Below are 27,249 nucleotides of genomic sequence, written 5' to 3'. Positions count from 1 at the left end.
ACTACGTACAAGCAGTGTGACCCGGACCTAAGGTGTCGAGACTCGAGTCACGCCGATACGATAAGGGTGATTGACAACATTGACGATAAAACGCTTTACGATGTTGTTTGTATAACAACAGCTTCCCTGAAATGTTTTAGACGCTTATTTTAATGTTTTACATTTTTTAAAATTTAGAAACTCAGCCTACAGGCTTCTGGAAACGTTGAGTACGAAATATTTTGCAACAGATATGGGATCAATTCTTGACGGTCACGGAAGATTGTCAGGTGTTGATACAATCAGACGAGCTTAAAAATGAGTGGGAGATGGTCAGCTCTCACGGATTCACGTCAGTACACCCAGACCTTGCAACGAGTATTACCATCTTCCTCCACACCTGCATCTACACCCTGATTATACACCTACACCCACCTCCAGCTCCCTGCACACCCTTCTACAGCACTCACACCCTCCTGAACCCAAACCCTTCTCCTACACCCACACCCTCTTTTCTTATTCAATACATACTACGTTTTATTCAATATTTGGCGTTTCTTATCCGTTTCTCATTATTTTCCTTTTCTCCTTTATACAGAGCAGATTTTTACTGCATTGACCAGAAATGTATTCAAGAATACTTAATTATTCTTTCCTTTTGACACGAAAGACAACGACTTGATGGTCGCTGGATCACTTGGACTGTTCCAAGCGCTGGTAAGAAATATGTCTATATGCGTTTGGGTTTATATAAAGATGCCTCGTATGGGCAAATAGACGTCATGTAGTTCCAAAAATTATAATGTTCTAATTTTTTCATTCGTATTGGACAGTGACGCAGGGAACAATATCGCATCTCTATACAACTGGAAGTGAAATGAAACAAGAATCCGGATGCAAGCGATTCTATGACGTTTTCAAGGCACGTGATTCATTCAGCCTTGGGTTTTTCTAAAGTCCTCAAACTTACTTAAGATTTATCGAGATATTACGATAATGTAAGTTGGAATACTCCTTAACAATTCAGTTTCGAAAGTTTGGGAAAAAAACGGTGGTAAATCCTATAAATTATTTATAGAAACTGAAACAATTCTGAAAATTAGAATTTGTCATTATAATTATTCTGCAAGAAGGGGCCAAATAGTTAATGCATTATTCATTAATTTGTCTGACAAAAACTCAATATATTCTTAGAGTGTTAAATTCTTCTCTAACCTAAGGTAAAAGCATTATATATAACATAACGTAATATACTTTAGTACAACTTACTATAACGTCATTCTCTTTAATGGTTAGGTTAGGGCACTATAGTACGACACTTTCTTGACTTTGGGAACGCTCACCAGCACCAATTCCGGGTTGCACTCCTGTAATCATGGACGTAAATCGAAACAAGATAATCAAAGCCAGTTTTCCAGTCAAATTCTGTGGTATAATTTGGTGCGTTCCTTAGAAATCACAAAAATCCGATTTTGCTCAAAATGTGACTAAAATGGGTAACGTACGGTGCTGGTACAAATAGGTAACGCATGGTACTGGTACAAATGGGTAACGTACAGTACTGGAACGAATAGGTAACGCACAGTACTGGTACAAATGGGTAACGCTCAGTACTGGTACAAAAAGGTAATGCACAGTGCTGGTGCAAATGGGTAACGCGCGGTACTGGTACAAATGGGTAACGCTCAGTACTGGTACAAAAAGGTAATGCACAGTGCTGGTGCAAATGGGTAACGCGCGGTACTGGTACAAATGGGTAACGCTCAGTACTGGTACAAAAAGGTAATGCACAGTGCTGGTGCAAATGGGTAACGCGCGGTACTGGTACAAATGGGTAACGCTCAGTACTGGTACAAAAAGGTAATGCACAGTCCTGGTACAAATGGGGTAACGCGCGGTACTAATATACAACTGCATTTACTATACTCACCAAATACAGTAGCGTTGAGTGTGGGATGACTCTCGTTGGTAAATAGATATTACGTTAAGAGCTATTTAGATTTGGAGACAGAACTATCTATTGTGTAATCATTCAAGAGCTCTGTTTGGCTATTTTCTTGCCTGTATTCACCGCTTCACACCTTAAGTAATAACAATGTCCCATGCTTAGTCATGATCACTTAAAAAATTCGTAATTTGTTTGCAACACCGTTGTCTGTCTTTCATAAACATTTTGTAGGTCTTAATAGTGTTACACAGTTTGTGCTCGCTGTCGTAGATGACAGGCTACGAGGCGAGGCATTGTACGCAGCCAATAACGAGACATAATATCCATTTAACACTTCACTCTTTCACTCTCAAAACGTACGGAATTTCATGGCTGACTTTGGCCTCGAGTAGTCAATGTCATTTTATTGACGCTGTCCACTCCTGTTTGCTGGCGGAGTTACTAAACGTACACAGTTTTAAACGGGATATATTTATATATAGGAACGACTCGAGCGACTTCAATGGCTTTGTAAACACCGAGATGTCGTTTAAGGTGCGGCGTGCCTTTTAGACTCAGTTGAAAGAAAACGGCCACATTTGTATTAGAAAAAACGGCGCGTACATCAGATTTAAGAGTTGTAAATCAAAAATTTTGTCTTAAAAGCTTACTGAACAAAAGTCAAAAGGACATTAATCGAAAGGTCAAAAAACGAGGAACAATTTTAAATTGTCTCTTTCGATATTAGTTCGTCCTAAATAAAATCTACATATAACGATGAATGCATGAATCACTACTAGCTCAGTTAGGCTGAGTTGTGCCAGTTAGGCAGTACTGAGGAATAACTGGCGTTTTAGATCAGGATGTAAGTTAGTTTTTATTTAAATTTAATGTTTAATTATTTGTCATGGCAAATGCATTTATATATATATATATATATATATATATATGTACAGTATCGAGGGGACGTAGTGGTTCCTGGCATCTTGAAGAGGAGCGAGAGAAGGTGAAAGAGAAGGGGGTGAGGGAGAAGGGGTTAGGTAGAGGGGGGGAGGTGAGAGAGAGGAGTCGGACTACGACTCTCCTTAAAAAGGCTTCCGCGCCCATCCTCCCTCAGTATCCTACTCCCAGTCACTGAAGACACTCACTGGAGGCCCTCACCTCACACACTCATCATACCCTGCCGCCAGACGCTCTCCCCAACACACTCTCAAACATCATGAAGTGAGTTAACGCACCTTGTTTTTAACTGTTTGAACAGCTTTACATGCATCTAATTCTGACATTTTTTGTCCATAACCCACGATTATTTTCTAACAAACTCTCAAGACTCTTAATCCCAGGTCAAATAAATTGTGTAGATAATTAATCGTGGAATTGATTGTTTCAAGCGTAGGTTAGATATGTGTACGAATAACTTTGGAAATAAATAAATAGAAGCTGAAGGCCTTAGGCATTTTCATTAATTATTACTCTCTTATGTTCTTAATTATTACTGACAAGTAGGAGTATCTGAAAAAATAACCAAGTGAATCTCTTCGTTATATCTAGTATTACGTCATTTATCTCATGTCATCCAGTTGTATGCATCGAGTTTCACCTCATCCATCCATTTTCTCACTTTCTCCTGTTCGTTCTCTCAGCCATCTCTTTTACATAAACTTACTCCCTTCCCTTTCATCATCCCGTTACAAAATATCCGCTCTCAGATAACCCTCCCATTCACACGCAGATATAACATCCTAGGGTGATATCTCTGCTAGAAATTCATCAACATCCCACATTCCAGATTGGCGTGGATGATGCTGGCCCTGGCTGCCTGTGCCAGTGTAGTCTATAGCGACCCTCTCTCTACTGGCACTCTCCTGGCACCAGGAGACCCACAAGATGATGACAGCACCCAGAAAGTAGCACCCGGAAGGGTCAAAAGGTAACTCACCAATTGGCTTTCTGGCCACCATATTAGGTTATTATCTTCAAACATTTGCTTATTGAACGTACAATTTGTTGAAAACAAACCCCGCTTCCTAACTATAACAGCGCCCCATGCTGGGGATTTTTTCTTTACTGTGCCCAACTCAGTGTTGAGAACTCGCCTTAATCACGACGCACTTCGTATGGGTGTAGCCCTTCGCCTTGCCGCCCCTATCCTCACTGAACTGAGGCGCATCTGCAGCAATAGTGGAATGGCAGGTCAATATGGCCAATACGAACACATCAACGCTCAGAAGCATCCAGACGGGGTCACCATACTATACTGGAAGGACGGCTAGCTAGTAGTGTGGGACTACACACGTGCATCCATGTTGGCCGGCATCTACCTTCAATACAGCCCAGTCAAGTAGCGTGGCACTATTTTTTTTCTGGAAAACACAGAAAGCCATCAGATACAGAGCTCAGGCACATTGCTACGCAGTTTTGTTCCAATTGTACCCCTGAAACCCTCTGTAAGTGGAATAAATGTGCATTTAAATTCCTGAGCAAACAGGACGACAAACTAATCAGCATTACAAAAGACCAAAGAGTGACAAGTTTCTTGTTCCAGCGCCTCAGTGTCGCGGTTCAGAGGGGGAAATGGCTGCTGCCTGCTGCATCTTGGGCACACTTTCAACTCTGGAGGAGTTCAAGGTGTTTGATTTGCAATACACACACACACACATATTATATATATATATATATATATATATATATATATATATATATATATATATATTAAGAATTTGTATGATTTCTTTATAGAGACGATAATGACGACGACAAGAATGATGATGACGAAGAGGATGATGACGACGATGATGATGATGACGATGATAAAGACGACGATAAAGACGATAAGAAGAAGGAGAAGAAAGAAGATAAAAAAGAAGAGAAAACAGAAGAGAAGAAAGAAAAGAAAAAGGATGATGATTAGAAGAGTTAAGAAGTGCATAATGATGACCAATCAAGGAGGATTAGATTTAGAAAACTTTCGATTTAGACGAAGCTATATTAAGATGATTATCTACAGTATTTAAAATTGTCATCTCTAATTGTGAGTGAATATGTGTTTATATTAGAATGATTTGCTATAGTAACTTTTGTATTTGATGTCGAACTTTTATAACTGTTGAACTTATTTACAAATTTTTGTTGCTGTTGCATTTGAACATTTTCTTTATTTAGTGCATCATCTGAATCCGTATTTCAATTAGGTTCAAGTGAGGTTTATTTAAGGATGTACATGTTTTCATTGTTGCTTTTAATAAATTATGTTTCAATATCTTTATATTTGTTACCTCTGATTATGGACGTGTGTGTGTATGTACTCATCTAGTTGTGGTTCAGAGGGTTGAGCTCCGGGTCTTTGGTCCCGCCTCTCAACTGTTGTACAGGTTCCTGAGCCTACTGGGCTCTATCCTATCTATACTTGAAACTGTGTATGGAGTCTGCCTCCACCACATCACTTCCTAATGCATTCCATTTGTTAACTAATCTGACACTAAAAAAATCTTTCTAATGCCTTTATGGCTCATTTGCGCACTCAATTTCGATCGGTATTCTCATAGTGCGTGTGCCCCTTGAGTTAAATAAATTACCTTCTCTTCGTCTACCCTATCAATTTCTTTGAGAATCTTGTGTGTTGAATTCATATCCCCCCCTAACTCTTCTGTCTTCCAGCGACGTGAGGTTTAATTCCCGTAGTTGCACAAGTATGACAGGAACGCGTTGTGTCGCCATGGTCACACGTGGGATTCGAACGAGTGTCCTGGTAAATACCAGACGCTTTAACTCCGGTTTCGCCACCAAGCGTGAAAATTGCTTTCGGGAGAAAATTGCAACAGTCGTGACAAGTGAGAAACACCTTGTACGACGCCTTGGAGACGTGTGGAAACCACCTTGTTGGTTCTTAGTGTGTGTCTAAACAGCGTCTCTCAGTGACTGTGAGCCCTGTGACACGAGTATTTGAGAAAAAACATGCAGAATATTCCAAGAATTTCGATGCCAAATATTCCTATATTACAAAAGCAAATATAAAAATGCCTGTAGTTTTTCCTCTCTGAAATATGATTCTAAGTGATATTTGGAAATATATTTACTGACTAGATTGTTTAGCATATAAACTAGTTATTGTGTATATTTTACAAATAATAATTTCGAAATTATTGCCCCTTTAATAATGTTAATATATTATCTTCACTACATGAATTATTAACATAGGACTAATAAATGCGGTGCATAGTAAATTTTTTTTTTTTTTTTTTTTTTTGAGATATATACAAGAGTTGTTACATTCTTGTAGAGCCACTAGTACGCGTAGCGTTTCGGGCAAGTCCTTAATCCTATGGTCCCTGGAATACGATCCCCTGCCGCGAAGAATTGTTTTTTCATCCAAGTACACATTTTACTGTTGCGTTAAACAGAGGCTACAGTTAAGGAATTGCGCCCAGTAAATCCTCCCCGGCCAGGATACGAACCCATGACATAGCGCTCGCGGAACGCCAGGCGAGTGTCTTACCACTACACCACGGAGACTGCTAACAAAAATAAACAAAATTAAAATATTCACCTAACTAGCAGTAACCTCCAAAGACTTACACACACTCTCTGTTCATCCAGGTCTCTCTGGCTGCTACACAACAACCCTCAACACTTTGTTAGCCCGGGGTAACCACCGAACTAAACCACCATTCACAGGACACTGCCTCAGGCCGGGAGGGTCACTTACCACTAAATGCAGCTGGGGCACCGTGGCATTTCTGGCACTCCCTTATTCCATAAGGGAGGGACGGGGAGGGTGGTGAGAGATGGGAGGTAGGTAGGGGAAGAGGAGCGAGAGAGATGTAGGGCAATAATACGGTGTCACCCTACGGGCAACGCCCCCAGCACCACAGGCCCTACTAGATACCACACTATACTAGGTACCACACTACCACCCACCACACTACCACCCACTAGACTACCACCCACCACATTACCACCCACCACACTATCACCCACTACACTACCACCCACTACACTACCACCCACTAGACTACCACCCACCACACTGCCACCCACTAGACTACCACCCACCACACTACCACCCACCACACTACCACCCACCACACTATCACCCACCACACTTAATCATCACCAATCAATCAATCTTCGTTGATGATACTTATTTAAGACGTGCTATAATTACTACGAAAGTGCTCAAGTAATTTCATATTTCATTTCCCTTCGTGGTTATACATTTTCACATTATTCATCATGTGTTATTTTGTTCGTGATTTACACACACACACAAAGGCAAATAATAAATAAATAAAAGCACAGCTAATTTATTATAAAATGCAGTTAATATACAGTTGAACAATAAGTGATTTCACAATCTATAACTACCAAATATTGCCTTATAATTTTAAACACTTAATACGTAATGCAAAGAATTACTCAACATCAGTTTTTAAAGTACTAGGCCACAGATAATTCGGTCCTGCTAATGTTGCAAACATTAACAATCAACTCGCGAAAACACTACTAGTAGACAAAATAGATTATATACCGGATTATAGTGCATTATATATACCGGTATAGTATAGCACTGTTTACCGGTATAATGTTGCAATATACTCGAGTGTTACTGGTGTTTATTGGTGTGGACACGCTTACAATAGCAGACTAGGAACAAATACAGATCTGGGTTTCACTTCATGCAGGTCGGCGTTCAATCCCTGATTGTCCAAGTGGTTGGGCACCATTCCTTCCCACCGTCCCATCCCAAATACTTATCCTGATCCCTTCCAAATGCTATATAGTTGTAATGGCTTGGTAATTTCCCATAATAATTCCATTCCATTCGGCAGCTCTTTATTCCGATTACCGAGACTTAGTCGGTAGTTACCAAACACCTTACGACCTCTTAAGCGCTGCACGAACTCGTTCTAAACTCATTGATATAATTACTTTAAAATAAAATTTCTGAGCGTTTCCGTTCATGTTAACTCTGTAGTAAATACCAAGAGAGCCTCAACGATCGACATACAAGCAACCATACAATCAACAATCGATATATGAGTTACAATCAATCAATCAACACAGAAAACGTTTTTCAAATATCATAAAAAACGTGACTAGAGCATCTGCTTTGCCAGATAGTAGCCACAAATGACAGATAGATTTGCCAGATAATGATGTATTGATATACGGGTATCAATACATCAATAATACAATTATTGTATGAAAGTTTTACAGTTACTACAAAGCCATCAATAAATAAACAAATTCATATGATTACTAATGCAAGTAAAGATAATTATACTTTATTATCTGATAATGCATAAAATACTAAGTTGTAATTTGATGACCAATCAAGACTTAGCTAATTGTTATCTTTAACCTCTAATGTAATCTGCTGCGTTGCCACACAGTAAGGTGTCATTAACCCTGAGAGTGCAATCTTTGCTGAGGATTAGCAATGCAATGCTATGTGCTGTTACAGAGGAGAGGAAACGGAGTACCTATCATACTCTCTCAAGGAGATCTGATTGGTTCTCTTTACTGCCAACGAAACCGTTTACTAACCTCTTTACTGGGCTAGGTAATTAGGCTTCAAATAACGTTTATTGTACAGCAGGATTTAGCACCACATGCTTCTGAGCCACTCAGACGAGAGGGTGAAGTAACCCATCAGGAGATAGCATTCAGGGAAAGAAAGATTGTTGAGTTATAAGTTGATGTTTTTGTTTCCCCTGGTGTTGTGCTCATGAACTACAGCAGCCATTCTCAAACATACACACACACACACTCTCTCTCTCTCTCTCTCTCTCTCGACAGACAGACAGACAGACAGACAGAGACAGTGACAGACCAGTGTGAACTCTTAGTAAATGGGTTGAAAAATATTTATAGTTTACAGGTCATATACACGTTAAACATTAATGAACACATTCCTTGTGATTTTGTTCAATCATGGGAGTGCAAATTTGAACATCACAAGCACATCTGCTAACAATACCCTTTGTCACGTGGTGCCTCTACCCAAAATAATGTGCAATTCAACGACATGGTGTGCAAGTGAACAGCATGATGTTCAGTTGAAGGCCATGACGTGCATTTGGTATCATACAGATGAACAACAAGGTAAGCAAGTGAACAACATTGTGTGCAACTGAACAACAGGACAACATATATATATATATATATATATATATATATATATATATATATATATATATATATATATATATATATATATATATATATATATATATATAGGGATCACAGATGATCCCCCTAACATTCATTGCCCTCTTGCAACGCCGTAAATGATATTATCTCGACAGCATCAACAATAACAACCCGCTTGAACAGATTCACAGATCAAAATCTTGCTTATGTTCATCTGGTGAAGAACTCCTCTATAACCTCCTGTACCGGGTTCATAGTTGTCTCTTCCTCATCAGCATCATCACCCCCTCCACATCCACCCCCTTCCTCGTCCTCATCATCGTCATCTTCATCATCGTCATCATCGTATTCGTCGTAATCATCATCATCTTCGTCAGCATCATCGCCGTCATCGTAGCGGTCATCGTGGTACTCATCGTCGTGGGGGTAGTCGTCAATCATGTCGATCTTGTTGAGTCGAGCTGTGTACTTGGCGCTGGCGTCGTCTGCATGATGGGCTGAGTATTCCTGTAATAACAATAACATAACATAGCAGTTAAAATAGCATAGTATCCCATGCAAGCGGTGACTATCGCACGTTTTCTGTCTCATCAACGATATTTTATATCATAGATTCTATTTATTTTTTTGAGATATATACAAGAGTTGTTACATTCTTGTACAACCACTAGTATGCGTAGCGTTTCGGGCAAGTCCTTAATCCTATGGTCCCTGGAATACGATCCCGGAATACGGAAATACGATCCCGGAATACGGAATACGATCCTGGAATACGGTCCCTGGAATACGATTTAAGGTCAGTCTGATGCATTCCCAACCTATACAAAATAATTGGTAGGTTTTGAACTGAATATAGACATAATTCTAAGTGCTGTAACTAAGTTTGGCTATGTTCACACTTAACAGAGACGGTTTGGCAGACTTCCTTTCACCTGAATCTTATGTTCACTAAGCAGTAAATGGGTGCCAAGAGTTAGATAACTGTTTTATGTTGCATTCTGTTTTAAGGGGATCGTAACCCTTTTAACAATCAGAAACCCACTTGTGGATAACCTATGATGTGCCCATACCCCATTGCCAGACTATCTACCAAGGGGGGAAATGAAACGTCATTGTAGACTAGGTAAGTCTAGCTATAAGCCTCCCCTACTTATAATAATAATAATAATAATTTTTATTTAGGTAAGGTACATACATAAAGAGATTTTACAAAGTTTGTTGGCTTTATAGATAGAGCTAGTACATACAGCCAACAAACTTTGTAAAATCTCTTAATCACACAAAATCCCCCACCTACTTAACAACCACCTCCCCCCCACCTCAACCACCACCCCACTCTCCTCAACAAACAAGCGGGCGCTGAAGTCCCCAGACTTACTCTAAGGTCATCCATGTAGTCAACATCTTCGACAACATTTGAATTCTTAAGATTTGTAGTCGCGATGTCCCAGCAGACGCACGTGATCACTATAGCCAATGATAACCTGAAACCCAAAAGTAGGAGTTATGAGAAACGCTAAACTAGAATTACTGCATAGCACTTAGAAGGAGGTATATGGACAAGGAGCTGGGATGCAAGGACAAGGAGCTGGGATACGAGGATAAGGAGCTAGGACATGAGGACAAGAAGCTGGGATACGAGGACAAGGAGCTAGGATACGAAGGCTAAGATCTGGGATACGAGGACAAGGAGTAGAGATACGAGGACAAGGAGTTGAGATATGAGGACAAGGAGCTGGGATACGAGGACAAGGAGCTAGGATACGAAGACAAAGAGCTGGGATACGAGGAGAAGGAGCTGGGATACGAGGAGAAGGAGCTGGGATACGAGGACAAGGAGCTGAGATACGCACTAAGGGACACATGTGGAAATTGAGTGCCCAAATGAGCCATAGAGACAGTATATTTTTTTTGTCAGAATAGTTGTCAAATGGAATGCATTAGGCAGTGGTGTGGTGGAGGCTGACTCCATACATAGTTTCAAGTGTAGATATGATAGAGCCCAATTGGTTCAAGAACCTGTACATCAGTTAATTGACAGTTGAGAGGCAGAACCAAAGAGCCAGAGCTCAACCCTCGTAAGCACAACTAGGTGAGTACACACACACACACACACTGGAGCCGGCGGCCGAGCGGACAGCACGCTGGACACGTGATCCTGTGGTCCCGGGTTCGATTCCCGGCGCCGGTGAGCAACGATGGGCAGTTTCTTTAACCCTAATGCTCCTGTTACTTCGCAGTAAATAGGTACCTGGGAGCTAGTCAGCTGTCACGGGCTGCTTCCGTGTGTGTGTGGTGTGGGAAGGGGAAAAAATAGCAGTTACTAACAGTTGATTGACAGTTGAGAGACGGGCCGAAAGAGCAGAGCTCATCCCTCGCAAGCACAAGTAGGTGAACTAGGTGAATACACACACAAAATTGTATTCTAAAACTATAGTCAGAACACTCAGTTTCCGGAGTTTCCGGAGCAGCATTGCGTCATGCCCGGACGAAAGTGTTTAACAAAGCTATCTTTACCTATTGATGATTCGAGAGTTCCTCTCTTATCGCTGCATTTCCCGTATCTGAAGATCCTTGAATAACAGCTTTATGACAAACACACGGACTTAGTTCTATGAACCGGACACTTCGTTGAGCGTTCCCAGTGCTCTTTTTGTACAAATAACGTCATCTGAACAATTTTGTACAAATAACATCTGAACAATTTTGTACAAATAACGTCATCTGAACAACTTTGTACAAATCACGTTATCTAAGAACTTTAGGGGCACGGTAGTTCAGCTGGGTTCGTTCTTGACTAGCAATCGGAAATGCTGGGTTTGAATCCCAGGAAGGAAAGAAATGGTTAGACACGTTTTCCTAATGAACGTTTTCCTAATTTCCTAATGCTCGTGTTCACCAAGTGGTAAATAGGCACCCTGGTGTTAGTGAACAGTTGTGTGGTTAGATTCTGGAGAAAGTCAGTAGTTCAACATTGAGGGGGATGGGGATCTCGATATATACCTAACGTATATATATATATTCACAGGCTGCCTGTCTCCGACAAAATGAGTTATTATATTTACTTGAATCAAAACACTTCATTTAATATCTATGTGTAGGTAAGAAGACACGCTTCACTTAAAAACACACTTCAGCACAGGACACACTTTAGTAACTATATATAGTAACTACACTTTATCAATTATGTTTCCAAAACAGCTTCCATAAAGGCTGATGGCAGAACACGTCGCAAAACAACTGAAACCAACACACTTTGCAGACGAGCAAGAATCTGAGCGGCCTATATATAGACCCTATAAGGCCTATACATACGTATAAGGTTCACTATGTCATCACATCTCACAGACGGACTCAAGCCACGACATTTTCCACTACACTTACCGCTACACATACCGCAACACTTACCGTAGCGTAAACATCATCCAATCAGAAGCTTTGACCGTAGGCGCTCACAGGAGAGTGGCCTGACTGGCTCACACTAAAACCACCACAGTCGAATCACCCTACTACTACTCTAATAAGCAGTCCCTCACTAACGAGGGGGACTCAGAACATCACTCGGCACCAAGACGATATCAAATTATGTCTTCTGTCTTCGTATCTTTGTATCTGAATCCGTCTCACTGTCCTTTTCTCTCTCAGGTGCGTGACAGAAGCACGTGATCGTCTTGAGAGGATGTGCGTGGGTAGGTGGTGGTGGAGACGGCCCCGTGTTCAGTAGTGGCGGAGCTGGGACATCCACGTGGAGTTCCGCCCCCAACCCCCCGCCCCACCAACCAACCCCCCACACACAACACCTGTGTCTAACACGTTGACGAGGATGATGAAACCGGGAGGAGGATGAGACCGGGAGGAGGATGAGAGTTAGAAAACAATGAGGAAGATTAGAGCGGAAAGAACAAGGGGAATATAAATGCATTAGCAACTGAACTTCAAAGAAGTGGAATCCTATTATCAGGGGGACTTCAGGAGAGCATAGAACTTCAGGACTATTATGCGGCTCTGGATTAATTAATTCAACTCAACGTCCCTATTTTGATAGTACGTTTTCTAACTATGTATTTGATCGTACCAATATGCCGTAATGGAGCTCCAGTTAGTAATTTTTTGTATTATATTTGTTTATATATTTCGAATAAAATAAAGCTAAAAAAATAATAATATTCCTAGGCCTATTGTAGCACATGTTTGTACTGTATAGGCCTCAGATTGCGTATATTAAGCCTAAGATGGTTAGGTTTGGTTTTATTAGCAACATAAATTACAATACTACAAAAAAGAGTACTTTCAGTACTACTAAAGTGTACTTTATTAGTACACTAAATGTTCATACCACTCACCATTGTGTGTGTTCATTCCTCCTCGTTATGTTTTGAACGTTCAAACTCCACAATCGTATAGAAGGGTAACTACCAATCGAAGGTAACTACCAATCGAAGGTAACTACCCTCCAATCCGTACCGTCCTGCTGGTCTCCTGTCCGTTCTCATTTTCATCACCTTATACTTACCGGTGTTGAAATCCAGTAACCATTTTCTGAATCAAATTATCTAAGTGATCTCGGATCATAGTACTATGTTAATTTCTTAACGTTTCTCACATATTTTGAATCGTCAACATATAGGACTCTATCTCCATACATACATACAAACTCACACGCTTATAAAACACACACACTCACCCAAGAACACCTGTTGGCGGCACAACAGGTGCTACGCAGGTGTAGATGAGCTGACTAACACAATACACTCATACGCCTCTGTCTTCCTCTCCACGCGGTGATTTGCATTTCCTGAAACAAGCAATACTCAAACAATATTATGAGGGTTGAATGATTAAATTATTCTCTAATTTGCGTTTCAGAGATGAGTTACTGTCGATATTGTTTATTTCTAGCAATAGATGGCGTCACAGCCTCCAGCGTGTCAGGAACAACGTGGCCGAGGACACAAGTGTTCTTCCTCGCCGTCCATAAACTACGGTCTCGCCTCCCTTTGTACAACGTATCGAGCCAACGTAAGCACCCCCCCTTATCCCCCTCCCCCCCCCCAATCGCCTCCCGTATCTCTATATATTCATATCTATATATACACATGTCATTAAAGACAACAGCATTGTGACTACTGTTCATTTTCTTATGGATATATTTTCTTTTGTTAATTTTTGTGTGGATATTTGTCTATTCTATGCAATAACTTTTGACTAGTTAGAGGGTGAAGAAATACTAGATCATTTAATCTTTTCATTTTATTCTGTTAATAAATTTTGACGTCTTCAGGAATTCACTCTATGTTCAATATGGAGAGGCGGGTTGTTGTGCTCGGGTAGGAGGTTCCAAGCTCCGCCCACAGATAGTATGGGGTGCATAATAAATGGCATATCATTGGTAGAAACTCTTTGTTGACATTCACACAACAGCCAATCACAGGAAGGGATCAGCTAAATGCTCCATCCACTTAATAAATCATCTTTATTCAGCACACCATCCTTGCTTATGACATACTGCTTTAACTTTAACTTAACTAAAAAGTGAAATGTTAACTATTTAAAAATATTAATATAGTGATAATTAAATACTGCAGGATGTAACGGGTGTTACAGAAACATGGGCTGGCTACCTAGCTTGTGACGTCATCAGTAGGAGTTGCCTTGACACAAATAATGATACGCTGCTCTGCCCTCTTATTCGATTAAATTATTCAGTTAGATGGAGATTTCTGTCAGGTGCAAAACTGAAATTGTTGTTCTTTTTTACAACAACATTGTTGTTGTGCACAAGGACCTATTTCTTAGTTTAAATTTTATTCATGAAAGAGTGTTGGTATTCCCCGCAACAGCCAATCACAGGAAGGTATTTCTGGAAGCTCGGCCTCCTTATGGACTCAGCACATCGCTCTAGCTCATGGCTCTCTGTTTCATCTCTTGTATATACAAACTATGACTTTTTTCGATTACTGTTATAATTAATAATATGAGATATAAAAGTTTTTACACAAAATGGCTAAATTTTGTCATTAAATGGACTTGTCTGGTATACATACAAACATACACCAATTTATTACCATTCATCCATTATTAATTTCAAATGTAATGTATATTGTCTAGTTTTTTTCCTTCTCACAATTACTTGCGAAGCTTGCTTGCAGCTTCGTTAGACAGAATCCCTGGTCTTAATTTTAAAAATAAAGAACTAGAAAGCGTATTTTATTGCTAACTTTTCGAGAAATAAATCCCAGTCTCGTATTTGCGAACATTTATGCATTGATTTTTTGGCTTAAGTTCTTATCGTAATAACTTTTGCAATCTCAACACCATCTTGTAACTATCTTCGTTACTTAGCCTCAAAACCTTACATTTGTCTTACATATCCTCAACAGTAGATAAAAAAAAGTACTTGCAGAATTCTAGTTACCTAATACCAGCTTGGTATAAAAGCCTTATTATAAGCTACCAGACGTATAGATCAGTATTTAAAGTAATAATAATACATTATTATTACTGTAATAATATTATTAAAATAATAATAATACAGCTGATGCCATCTGTTGGCAGAAGAGAACACTATCAACTGGCAGGTCAACAGTGGCCATAAGGTACAGCTTACGCCATCTGTTGACATCAAATTACACTTATAACAAATTACTCCACAAAATACAACTAACGCCATCTAGTTTTTTTCCAACGCACTATAAATAGCCAAACAGCAACCCATAAGGCGCGTTGTTGTGCTCGGGTAGGAGGTCCCAAGCTCCGCCCCAAAATGGTATGGGGTGCATAATATATGGAATATCATTGGTAGAAACTATTTGTTGACATTCACACAACAGCCAATCACAGGAAGGGATCAGCTAAAGGCTCCATCCACCTTTTTTTTTTTTTTTTTATTTTGAGATATATACAAGAGTTGTTACATTCTCGTACAGCCACTAGTACGCGTAGCGTTTCGGGCAGGTCCCTGGAATACGATCCCCGCCGCGAAGAATCGTTTTTTCACCCAAGTACACATTTTACTGTTGCGTTAAACAGGCTACAGTTAAGGAATTGCGCCCAGTAAATCCTTCTCGGCCAGGATACGAACCCATGACATAGCGCTCGCGGAACGCTAGGCGAGTGTCTTACCACTACACCACGGAGACTAATCGAGACCTAATAAATCATCTTTATTCAGCACACCATCCTTGCTTATGACATTCTGCTTCAACTTTAATCTAACTAAAAATTGAAATGTTAAGAATTTAAAAGTATTGATATAGTGATAATTAAATACTGCAGGATGTAACGAGTGTTACAGAAACATGGGCTGGCTACCTAGCTTGTGACGTCATCAGTGGGGGTTGCCTCACACAAATAATATCGGCGATACAATGCCTCCGTCCTCTTATTGGTCTACATTATTCACTTAGATGGAAGTCTGTCTTGTATAAAACAGGAATTGTTGTTCATTTGTACAACAACAAGGTTATTGAGCAAAAGGACGTATTTCTTATTTTACATTTTATTCATATAAGCATTGGCATTCCCCGCAAGAGCCAATCACAGGAAGGTATTTGTTAGAAACTCTGGCCTCAACAAAGTTGATTCCTAATGAACTCTAACAATAAATTCGTTTAATAAACGAGTATTTAGGGTCAAGCTACAGATGAACATTATAGGATAACGGTGTTTTAGCTTGCAGCTTCGTTAGACAGAATCCCTGGTCTTAATTTTAAAAGTAAAGAACTAGAAAGCGTATTTTATTGGTAACTTTTCGAGAAATAAATCCTAGTCGCATATTTGCGAACATTTATGCATCGATTTTTTGGCTTAAGTTCTTATCATACCCTTTTGCAATCTCAACACCATCTGGCTCGTATCTTGTAACTATCTTCGTTACTTAGCCTCAAAACCTTACATTTATCTTATATATCCTCAACAGTAGATAAAAAAAAGTAATTGCAGAATTCTAGTTACCTAATACCAGCATAATATAAAAGCCTTATTATAAGCTACCAGACGTATAGATCAGTGTTTAAAGTAATAATAATACATTATTATTACTGTAATAATATTATTAAAATTTTAATAATACAGCTGATGCCATCTGTCGGCAGATAAGAACACTATCAACTGGCAGGTCAACAGTGGCCATAAGGTACAGCTTACGCCATCTGTTGACATCAAATTACACTTATAACAAATTACTCCACAAAATACAACTAACGCCATCTAGTTTTTTTCCAACGCACTATAAATAGCCAAACAGCAACCCATAAGGCGGGTTGTTGTGCTCGGGTAGGAGGTTCCAAGCTCTGCCCCAAGATGGTATGGGGTGCATAATAAATGGAATATCATTGGTAGAAACTCTTTGTTGACATTCACACAACAGCCAATCACAGGAAGGGATCAGCTAAAGGCTCCATCCACTTAATAAATCATCTTTATTCAGCACACCATCCTTGCTTATGACATTCTGCTTCAGCTTTAATCTAACTAAAAATTGAAATGTTAACTATTTAAAAATATTAATATAGTGATAATTAAATACTACAGGATGTAACGGGTGTTACAGAAACAAGGGCTGGCTATGCCTTCAAATGCCCACTTGGGGACTGTAAGCTCCAAAAAACCCAGTATATAGGCAAGACAACAACATCTCTTTCTAGGCGTTTAACGATGCATAAGCAACAGGGCTCCATTAAGGAACATATAATCTCTTCCCACAACCAAACCATCGCCAGAGAAATCCTAGTTAACAACACAGAAATCATCGATAGATACAGCGATAGCAGGCGGCTTGACGTTTGCGAGGCATTACACATCAAGAAGTCAACACCAGCAATCAACAGCCAATTAATGCACAACTATATTCTACCCACCTCAAGACTCCATAGAGTCTATGGAGAACTGAACGTGTTTTTATAATACACTACAATGTCTTCCCTTGGGGGCCGATTTTCTACCCCTGGAGCCTGATTATTCCCAGTCATGTGGCGACTTAGCTTCTTACGATTTCGTCGAATTCTGTATTGCTGTAATCGCAATTCACAACAATTTGGCGGATCCATTCAAGTTCGCGGTGCATGTGCTGCCAAGAAGAACATGTACGTATTGCAAGACCAACATATGCATTGACGACGCTTCTCTTATACCTGTCAGTGCGTTCACTCTTACCGTTCATCATACATTTTCCTGCATCAGTTAGTTTACGGTGCACATCCGTGATGAACCTTCCCGAGTTACCATCAACAACATCGAGGAATGGAAGCCTGGGTCCTACACTCTTGAGAAAAGTGTAGGATGAAGACAAGGGATTCCAGCTAATATGAATATACAGGTGAAGACAGAACTCAGGTATGTAATGATAGAGACTTAACCATCAATCTCGGATTGGAAAGATGGAATAATATGAGAAGACGGAATATACAAACGTGAACAGGAAAGATAAATACAAGCCAAAAAAAAACTGGCTTCAATAAGAACAAAAAATAATAATCGTGATCAAAAACACACAAAAGGGGGGTGAGTGGGGGAAGAATACTTTTGTTAGGCACAAAGTCAAGGCCTAAACGTCTTTGACAAACATCCTAAAAAGCTCGTAAAAAAAGGGTAGAGCTCCTAAAATATAAATATATATAAGAAAACATTTGCATGTTATGTCTCTCCATCCTCCCCTTTCTCTCTGTTTTGGTTGTTGCCTCCGACAAGGGGCTTAATTTTGGTCTAGTGTGTAAATCGTATTTATCCTGTCAGAGGTCGTGTATTATGAACCATTTACTCAACCGGTAAGTGATAGTTTATTTTGCACCCTTTAATCAACCTGAGAGCAGTATAGTTTCTTGTGTAACCACCCCACACTCATCCTGTGAGTGGTAGTTTATTGTGCATGCAATACTCATCCTGTGAGTGGTAGTTTATTGTGCACGTGGTAGTTTATTGTACACGTGGTACTCTTCCTGTGAGTGGTAGCACATACGTATAACATGGAGCACCAAAGGTGTGAATCAGATACCTGTATGTGTTGTTTGACACTGATTGTTACATTTTTCATTCTCACTTTAAGCTAAACACATAATTGCATTGCTGGTAACAGAATTACTGTTTTTCCTACGATTGTTTTGTGTAATAGTGTAAATATTACACTTTATGTAAGGGATAAGGAGCTAGAATGCCAAACAAGTTGTGTTCTGATCTTAATAGATGTAGCTTAGATCAGAAAACGCGACTCAGTTTACACACAGCACTGTGTAAATCTTAGGGTTTTGATCTTAGATTTCGACGGTCTCGCTTCATGCAGGTCGGCGTTCAATCCTTAAACGTCCAAATGGTTGGGCACCATTCCTCCCCCCCCGATCCATCTTAAATCCTTATCCTGGCCCCATTTCAAGTGCTATATATAGATCTTAATGGCTTGGCGCTTTGTCCTGATAGTTCTCTCTCTCTCTCTCTCTCTCTCTCTCTCTCTCTCTCTCTCTCTCTCTCTCTCTCTCTCTCTCTCTCTCTCTCTCTCTCTCTCTCTCTCTCTCTCTCTCTCTCTCTCTCTCTCTCTCTCTCTCTCTCTCTCTCTCTGTCTTCGCTTAATTTTATTTTGCGAAATTCTTCCTTATCTCAATATAAAAAAAAATTCCACACATTCACGTTCTCTCACTCTAATACTCTCATTTTGTACACTATTTTAAACTATACTCTTATAGTATTTTTCTTACTGTAATTATGGCTAGTTTGTTTCGGCTTGTTGTAAGCAAATTGAAATAATGTTGAACACTTGGAATATGGTCAGTGACCCTCACATACCATCATCCTGGGATTAGGAAATTACATCACCCACGCCAAAGATTTCTATTTAGATGTGTAATTACATTACTACGTAGTCTTCCCGGCTTGCTGGGCTCATTTATTACTCTACACGAGGACAAGTTTCTGATATGCGAAGCAAAATCAATTTTCATATAGTAGAGGCATTAGAAACAGGTGTGTTTCACCTGAATGGAGCCACGCTGTCAGCGCCACGTCAATGCTGCGTTGATGGGAGTTCGGAGGTGGAGGGGGTGTGGAGAGAGTGATGAGGGGGGGGAAGCGGCTCCTCCACACACACACATAAATACCAGAGCACTACAGTCTCTACCACACTCGCACTCACTAGTCTTGTTGCGTGTAACTGTTTAATCCTCGTATTACTTCAACCTTTCAACATGAGGTGAGTGTCTCCTGAAGGAAATATAGAAGGGAAGACAGTTTCTAGTGTGGAGGATAGAGGACAGTTTCTAGTGGAGAGGATAAAGGACAGATTCTAGGGAAGGGGAGAGACTGAATCTAGAAAGGGGAGATAAAACTACAACCTTACTTTCGAAATCCAATGCTCATTATTCAGGAACATCTACACATTTCTCTATGCTTCAATTCGCCCCTTCAGTTTGTATTGCTCTAGTCCGTAACGTAGATAAATCGATGCATTTGGAGTGAGGACAGGTAAGCACCACAGGTGTTTTCCTGGCACTGTGTGGAGGTTTTTAATTAATTTTGAGAGGTGCATATGAAGACAGATTGACAGACACCCCTTATACATACATACGTACATACATACATAAATACATACATACATATCTAAATACACCAATGTATAACATATTTTTTCATTATTATTTGTATAGCTACGTTCGCAATGATACAGCTGCTCAAGAACAAGAAAGTTAAAATACTAAATATGGTTTCACCTCTACGGTTCTACAACGCCACATTTCATTTGTTTCTCATTACCAGGATCGCTGTTTTGGTGTTGGCTATGATGGTTGGCTTCCAGGCTGCCGCCGCCGCCACTGTTGAAGATGCAAAGGTGGAGAAGGTGGAAAAGGTGGAGAATGTGGAAAAAAGGTAAGGCCCTTTCAGGTATTTACATCATTACAATCACTCACATGTTTCTCCACTGTCATAACTTTTGCATTGTTATAAGATATTAAATTACTTACAAATTATTATTATTCAATTCCTTTATTTTTATTTATTTTTGACTCTACGGATCTGTAATTTTTGTTTCTTTGTATATAATGTTTTGCCCTCTTTCTCATGTATTCAATTCTGCTGACTAGCTCAGGAAGCATACCACAAATCATCTAGTAAGGGAGCTTTCTCAACCGATGAAGTAACTATATTGAAAATAACAATACAAATATATAATGTTATACAAAAGGTACTAGCATTCTGGTCGTTGGAAACACAATTTGTAGATAACAATATGTCCAGTAGGTAGTTTCTCTAATCTGTTATCCATGCTACTTCTTCTACAGCTTCTCAAATGATACTGTTTATCAAAAATATTAACTCATAATTACATTTGGCGACTAAAAGTCGCCATGGCAACACACACCTGCCACCTCAGAGCTGCAGGAAACACTCGTGAATACATGACTCCTCCATCAAAGACACCGGCTTTAACCTCTCCACTGTGGCAAACACTTGTGACACTACACCCGCTCTATCACAAACATGTACAACGTAACTGATGCAGCAAAACCCACAGCCACTATCCCCCACATCCTTTCCTCTTCTCGGTGGTGGGGGAACAACCCAACCCACAGCGCCAACCCAAGACAACCACAGTGGCAACCCATGATAACCACAGTACCAACCTGGATAGATATTAAGATTGATGATTTTAACACGAAGCTTCTCAATATTTCTAATGTTTTTCTTCACTGTCGAGGGAAATTGAAAAATTAACTCTCCAAAGTTCATTTTCTCAATTTATTACGTGACTGAGGCTTAGGGAGACGCGTTTCGCAAGGCACTTCTTTCCTATTTTACTTGTCATCATTTTTTTTCTATATTTTGTATTTCTCAATTATTTCAGTGCTGGCGAAGGGCAGGAAGAAGAGATAGGCGAGGAAGGGTTGGAATTTTCACCAGATTTGGAGGAGGAAGAGGAGGAGGACGAGGAGGAGGAGGTGGAGGACGAGGAGCCCCACAGTGTATGGAAGAGGTAAGCGATGCACTATTGTTGTCAGAAAAATATAATTACAAAAAGATAATTGTATTTTCCTTACATCTACTGAAAAAGATAGGGTATAAAAAATTATATTAAGTGTTAGCAATTGTCATATTACCTAAATTGCTATTATTTGTTTTCATTAGGATAACTGCATTAAAAAATAAATTATTTTGTAATATAAATAATTAATCATACTTAAATTAAGTCATTATTTGGTATTTATAATTTCAAAACCAATAAATCAAAAGCCAATTTCTTTAGTGAATTTGGTAAGATAGAATTCTGTATAAATATTTTTACATTCATTACATTTGTATTTTTTTAATTAAAGTAATTAACTGGTCGCTATTAAAAAGTATTATTAAACCATTTGATCAAAACATGGCTGAATATAACAATAATGTTATTTAGAAACATTCATAGGAATACACTTCTGTAATTAATTTTTGGATATAGCAATTGCATATTATATATGTATATTATGTATGTATATTGTTTATGTGTATTGCATATGTATATTTTTTGTATATAATATATGTACATGATACATCATATATGTATATTGTATATATACATACTATATATAAATATCTTGTATATGTATATTATAATGTTCAAATATGCCTTCATTATTATTTTGTATTAATTGATAGTAGTAAAGAAATCATTTTGAGAACAAAAGACGAAAATCAACCTTTGATAATTTTTTTATTCTAAAAATCATTAACTAAATATATATATTATTCAGAACACTAGAGGTTACACATTCTCTCACTTACTCACACATGTGTACTCACTCTCTTTATACACACTCGTGATAACATAGACATATTTGCCTTAACAGTAGGAGAAGTGACACTATGGGCGTCTGGGTATTACAAAACATCAAAATCGAACACACTTTCAAACTAATTATCTATGGTAGCTAAAGAGTTGTGTGAACCCCTTGTTATGTCCGTATCCAAGCTCTCTTTCGACAGGGGAGAGCCTTGAAAATTGGGAACAAAATGTCTATGTAGTTGACCAGACCACACACTAGAAGGTGAAGGGACGACGACGTTTCGGTCCGTCCTGGACCATTCTCAAGTCGATTGAGAATGACACATAGACAAGTCGACTGTCTATGTAGCTCTCCGCTGTTTCCATGAAAAAAGGGGAATATATAAGCTGCTCAATTAAAAAACTGACGTAACAAAGAAGCATCACCCTGCCATGCGATGCTTGATCCATAAGAGACTGTTGCCTTTGGTATCAGGAGTCACTGATGTCAGGGGGTCATTGAGATTACTGGTCATTAACATCTCGAATCATCACATCAGTTAAACGATAGTTATAAGACGAAACTGAGAGTTGATATCCATTTCCAGCACACCTATTCAGGGAAGAACATAATGTAAGAAACACCCTCACACATATATGACAGATGCGCTTTGTTTCACCAGTTAATTTTGTCATCCATAAATAACCAAATTAAAATATACAGACAAGCAGACGAGGAGGAAGACGAGGACGAAGATGAAGAGGAAGAAGAAGAAGAGGAAGAGGGAGCAGTGGAGGAGGTAGCAAAGAATGTGGAGACAACAGCATAATTCATGGTAAAGGCCATGTTTTCTCTTTATTATTATTTTTATAAACACTATATATATATATATATATATATATATATATATATATATATATATATATATATATATATATATATATATATATATATATATATGTGTGTGTGTGTGTTAATTTTTGCTTATTTATCAAATTTTTCTTTCAATTTTTTTTCAGGGCTGTTATGGGGAAAATTATAATCAGTGATGTGAGTGACGAGGCCGATTAGATTTCTAAACGACATAACAACTTGATCAATCAATCGGGTGATGGTGGTAGTTATGGTGATGATGGGAATAATTGTGATGACAGAAGTGATGATGATGAAGATGATGAAGATGAAGATGATGATGATGATGATGGTAGTTTTTCTGCAACTTATTGATGCTCAGGGAAATGCTTCTTCATCAGCATCAACTGTGACGTTTCTAAGATGCTGATTACATTACAACATCATCTTGTGTTGCTGTTGATTGGCTTACGTTCCATTTATCACGTATCTGTCACAGGTTGTTTAATTTATGAAGGTCGTTTAAGGTCATCATTATGATGAGTTCCATCAAAATTTACTTCCAGTTGATAGCATCTGTGATTCTATACAAGCATAAAAATTTTCATTCTTAAATCATACTTCATTTTTATGGAAAGGATGCATTAAAAAATCGTTAATCAGTATTCAGGTAAACATTTTCTTTCTTGATCATTCTTACCTTTTGAAGATACTCTTCACCTGTACAATTCTCAACCTTATTGGCAGGGAATGACTGCGATTTGATTTATTTATTATAATGGATTCTTTCTAGAGAAGTTACGGTTCTTCAATATCATAATATTCACTGATCGTTATCAAAAATTATATATACATATATATTTTGGGGCATATTTAACTCGATGATGTATTATTATATAATCTGTATAGGTTTATGTATAAATATATAAAAATGCAAAGACATATTTTTTTGTTTATTTGTACCCTACTTGCTTTTGCGAAAGTTATCAGACTCTGTAAATACCAACAGCTGAAAATATATTAATGATATCATGAAAATGATTGGTATCAAGACCTTACTTAATGTTTAGTTAATATTTTGAGACCTACCAGCTGCTAGAAATGTATAGAAATGATAAATAATTAGGAGTTTGTTCACTGTTTTGTGTTCCAATTTCAGCAATCCCACTAAATATACAAAAGCTATAAAAAGCAATTTTAATTGGCCCATTGTAGATTTTTGGCTCCATTTTGACCTACTTATAGTCCCAAAAAAAATTGCATTAATTCTAAAAATTCCTGTTTTTTTATGTTTGGGGAATATTGTTCCATCATTTGGTGTTTCCATGATATAACATAACTCCTGAGCAGTGCAATTAGTGAAGAAGTTTTTTTATCCGTAATTTTGATTTAACTGCACTGCTTGTCATACCCATTGACACAAAGCAACGAGGCTTTATGTCTACCCAAGCAAGCAATGGGTATGGCAAAAGGTTGCTTTGTCCAAGTTCCTGACGACTATTCATTGTCTCCTTTATCCAATTTCCTGAAGACTATTCAAAATATCTCTGAATTGTCTTCTGAAAAATCTGAATTATCTTAAAGAACTTGGGTAACCTAGTTCCTGAAGACAATTCAGAGGCTTTCATTCCAAATTCAAAAAGACTATTCTAAGACTCATTTGTCCACGTTCCACATTACTGTTGAAAGGTGTCTTTGTCCAAGTTCCTGAAAACTACTCAAAGACTCATTCTTTAAAGTTCATAAAGTCCATCCAAAAGCTCCTTCGTCCAAGTTCCTGAAAAATATCTGTTTGTTTGATGTCTCTCTTTTAGTCTGACCTCTCCTTCTTCACTATTACTGCGTCCTGTTTAGGAAAACCCTTTTCTCGCTTGTTCAACACACTTCCAGCTTTCCTCTGCTCGTGCAACACGGGCTTGGTTGAGTAATGGAACCCATGGCTAGAACCTATAGGCAGTTGCAGAGGAAGCCCTTGCATGGCCAGACAACTTGGATGGAAGTTGGTATTTAGAGAGTCTTTTAGGGAGCTTGGGCCATCCACTTTGATTGGTACTTGTTTTCTGAAGGATCGTCTTTTAATCCTCGACTGTCCAAGAGGTTGGGCATAATTCCTTAACTTTGTTCTCATGTCCCAGCTCTTTGGTTTGACTTTATATCCCAGCTCTGTCCTCATATTCCAGCTCCTTATTTGTCCTCATATTTCATCCACGTGCAATATGGTCATGTTGACTTAGCGCTATCTACTGATAGTTAACTTTTCTAGTGCCAATGGATTGGGAATAAGCTTCCCTGATCTTAATAACAACATTTAGCGAATCTACTAATTATGATAGCGGTATTTAATGAGCCGTTACAAAGTTTGTCTGTGTCCTACTATCAAAGTATCGCTGAAACCCCTCACCAGGAAAGGTAATTAGAATATTGCTCCTTTCATCCTTTCAAAGCACTCAAACTTGAAATAATTGCCTAATATATATATATATATATATATATATATATATATATATATATATATATATATATATATATATATATATATATATATATATATATATACATATATATATATATATATATATATATATATATATATATATATATATATATATATATATATATATATTATTAAAAATCTTCAGCAGGATCTACTGCAGCAGTCTGAAGATTGCAGAGGAGTTATAAGTGTATACAGATTATCATTATATCACTTGGAAGGGGTTCAGGGTAGGGATTTAGGATGGAGACGGGGGGGGGGGGAAGGAAGGAATAGTGCCCAACCACATGGGCTAGATGGTAGAGCGACGGTCTCGCTTCATACAGGTCGGCATTCAATCCTCGACCGTCCAAGTGGTTGGGTACTATTCTCTCCCCCCGTAACATCCCAAATCCTTATCCTAATTCCGTCACAGTCCTATATAGTCGTAATGGTTTGGCGCTTTCTCCTGATAATTCGTTCCCTTCCCCTCACGGCCCTATTCTTTAATACTCCAAACACCTACCTTGAGGCTACCTTGAGGTGCTTCCGGGGCTTAGTGTCTCCGCGGCCCGGTCGTCGACCAGGCCTCAAGGTCACCTGTCACACTTTCATAATTGTAACAGAAAATAAAAGAATAAATTCAGACACGTTCATTTCATTAGAACTTTTATTTGAATATTGATTTTTACATTAAAATATTGACCATTTTCGGAAGAACTTCATCTGAGTTTTACTTCAAACTCATCCTTCACCGCAGCTTTCTTTTCTCAAAATTTATAGTGACAATATGATTCTTGAGTTTGCAGCTGCACAACCAGCTTGGAAATTCTTGGCTGTCTATTTGCCACAGAAAATCTCATGTTATCCTCAACATTTATCTTGTTCATTGCCTTTGTTTTAATTTGAAAAAGTGTTGAAAATTCAATCTCACGAAGAAAGGTGAAGGGAAAGGAAGGTATAGTGACATTGGGATATGACTGATTCACAGCACACCAAAAGGGAGTCATCAATTTTCCATATAACCAGTTCTCTATAAAGCAGATCTAAGAACTCATTGTGGAATTCATCGGAAATGCTGAATATATTCAGGCAAGTAGAGAACGGGCTTTGTAGCATAGCTGTTTTTTTCCTCCTATGAG

The 27,249-nt window shown here is 38.7% G+C and overlaps 3 protein-coding genes across 5 annotated transcripts; 2 read left to right on the top strand and 1 right to left on the bottom strand.

Moving 5' to 3' along the window:
* Positions 1 to 1,912: 1,912 nt before the first annotated feature.
* LOC123773602 (uncharacterized) lies at positions 1,913 to 5,163 on the top strand. 2 transcript variants are annotated; one of them, XM_069312640.1, is made up of 3 exons: positions 1,913 to 2,771; positions 3,696 to 3,836; positions 4,646 to 5,163. In XM_069312640.1, exons 2-3 carry the CDS (start codon positions 3,706 to 3,708, stop codon positions 4,815 to 4,817), a joined length of 303 nt encoding a protein of 100 aa, XP_069168741.1. In that variant the 5' UTR covers positions 1,913 to 2,771; positions 3,696 to 3,705; the 3' UTR covers positions 4,818 to 5,163. The 2 variants fall into 2 exon arrangements, with proteins under 2 accessions (XP_069168741.1, XP_045623350.1); XM_045767394.2 differs by lacking the exon at positions 1,913 to 2,771 and adding an exon at positions 2,925 to 3,130.
* A 2,030-nt stretch (positions 5,164 to 7,193) lies between these two features.
* Positions 7,194 to 12,786, bottom strand: LOC123773644 (coiled-coil domain-containing protein 1). Of its 2 annotated transcripts, none has more exons than XM_045767466.2 (3): positions 12,467 to 12,786; positions 10,437 to 10,542; positions 7,194 to 9,565 (listed from the first exon to the last, which is right to left on the bottom strand). In XM_045767466.2, the coding sequence occupies exons 1-3, from the start codon at positions 12,481 to 12,483 to the stop codon at positions 9,269 to 9,271; spliced, it is 420 nt and encodes a 139-aa protein (XP_045623422.1). In that variant the 5' UTR covers positions 12,484 to 12,786; the 3' UTR covers positions 7,194 to 9,268. The 2 variants fall into 2 exon arrangements, with proteins under 2 accessions (XP_045623422.1, XP_069168526.1); XM_069312425.1 differs by lacking the exon at positions 12,467 to 12,786 and adding an exon at positions 12,374 to 12,431.
* A 7,356-nt stretch (positions 12,787 to 20,142) lies between these two features.
* Positions 20,143 to 24,578, top strand: LOC123773643 (sodium/potassium/calcium exchanger 1). Its single transcript, XM_045767465.2, has 5 exons — positions 20,143 to 20,234; positions 20,798 to 20,908; positions 21,885 to 22,013; positions 23,506 to 23,617; positions 23,802 to 24,578. Exons 1-4 carry the CDS (start codon positions 20,230 to 20,232, stop codon positions 23,609 to 23,611), a joined length of 351 nt encoding a protein of 116 aa, XP_045623421.1. The 5' UTR covers positions 20,143 to 20,229; the 3' UTR covers positions 23,612 to 23,617; positions 23,802 to 24,578.
* Positions 24,579 to 27,249: the final 2,671 nt, after the last annotated feature.

Source organism: Procambarus clarkii, chromosome 72, assembly GCF_040958095.1.
Source record: "Procambarus clarkii isolate CNS0578487 chromosome 72, FALCON_Pclarkii_2.0, whole genome shotgun sequence".
NCBI classification, from domain to species: Eukaryota; Metazoa; Arthropoda; class Malacostraca; order Decapoda; family Cambaridae; genus Procambarus; species Procambarus clarkii.
The sequence above is the reverse complement of the archived record's forward strand: the minus strand, read 5'-3'. Positions and strand labels throughout refer to the sequence as shown.

Bases quoted from the DNA above. Each gene is read 5' to 3' on its own strand.
- LOC123773602 (XM_045767394.2), top strand. The intron at 3,837-4,645 runs GTAACTCACCAA...ATTTCTTTATAG, and splicing joins GCACCCGGAAGGGTCAAAAG to AGACGATAATGACGACGACA.
- LOC123773644 (XM_045767466.2), bottom strand. The intron at 9,566-10,436 runs GTAAGTCTGGGG...TTGTTATTACAG, and splicing joins ACTACATGGATGACCTTAGA to GAATACTCAGCCCATCATGC.
- LOC123773643 (XM_045767465.2), top strand. The intron at 20,909-21,884 runs GTAAGGCCCTTT...CAATTATTTCAG, and splicing joins GTGGAGAATGTGGAAAAAAG to TGCTGGCGAAGGGCAGGAAG. The intron at 22,014-23,505 runs GTAAGCGATGCA...TAAAATATACAG, and splicing joins CCCCACAGTGTATGGAAGAG to ACAAGCAGACGAGGAGGAAG.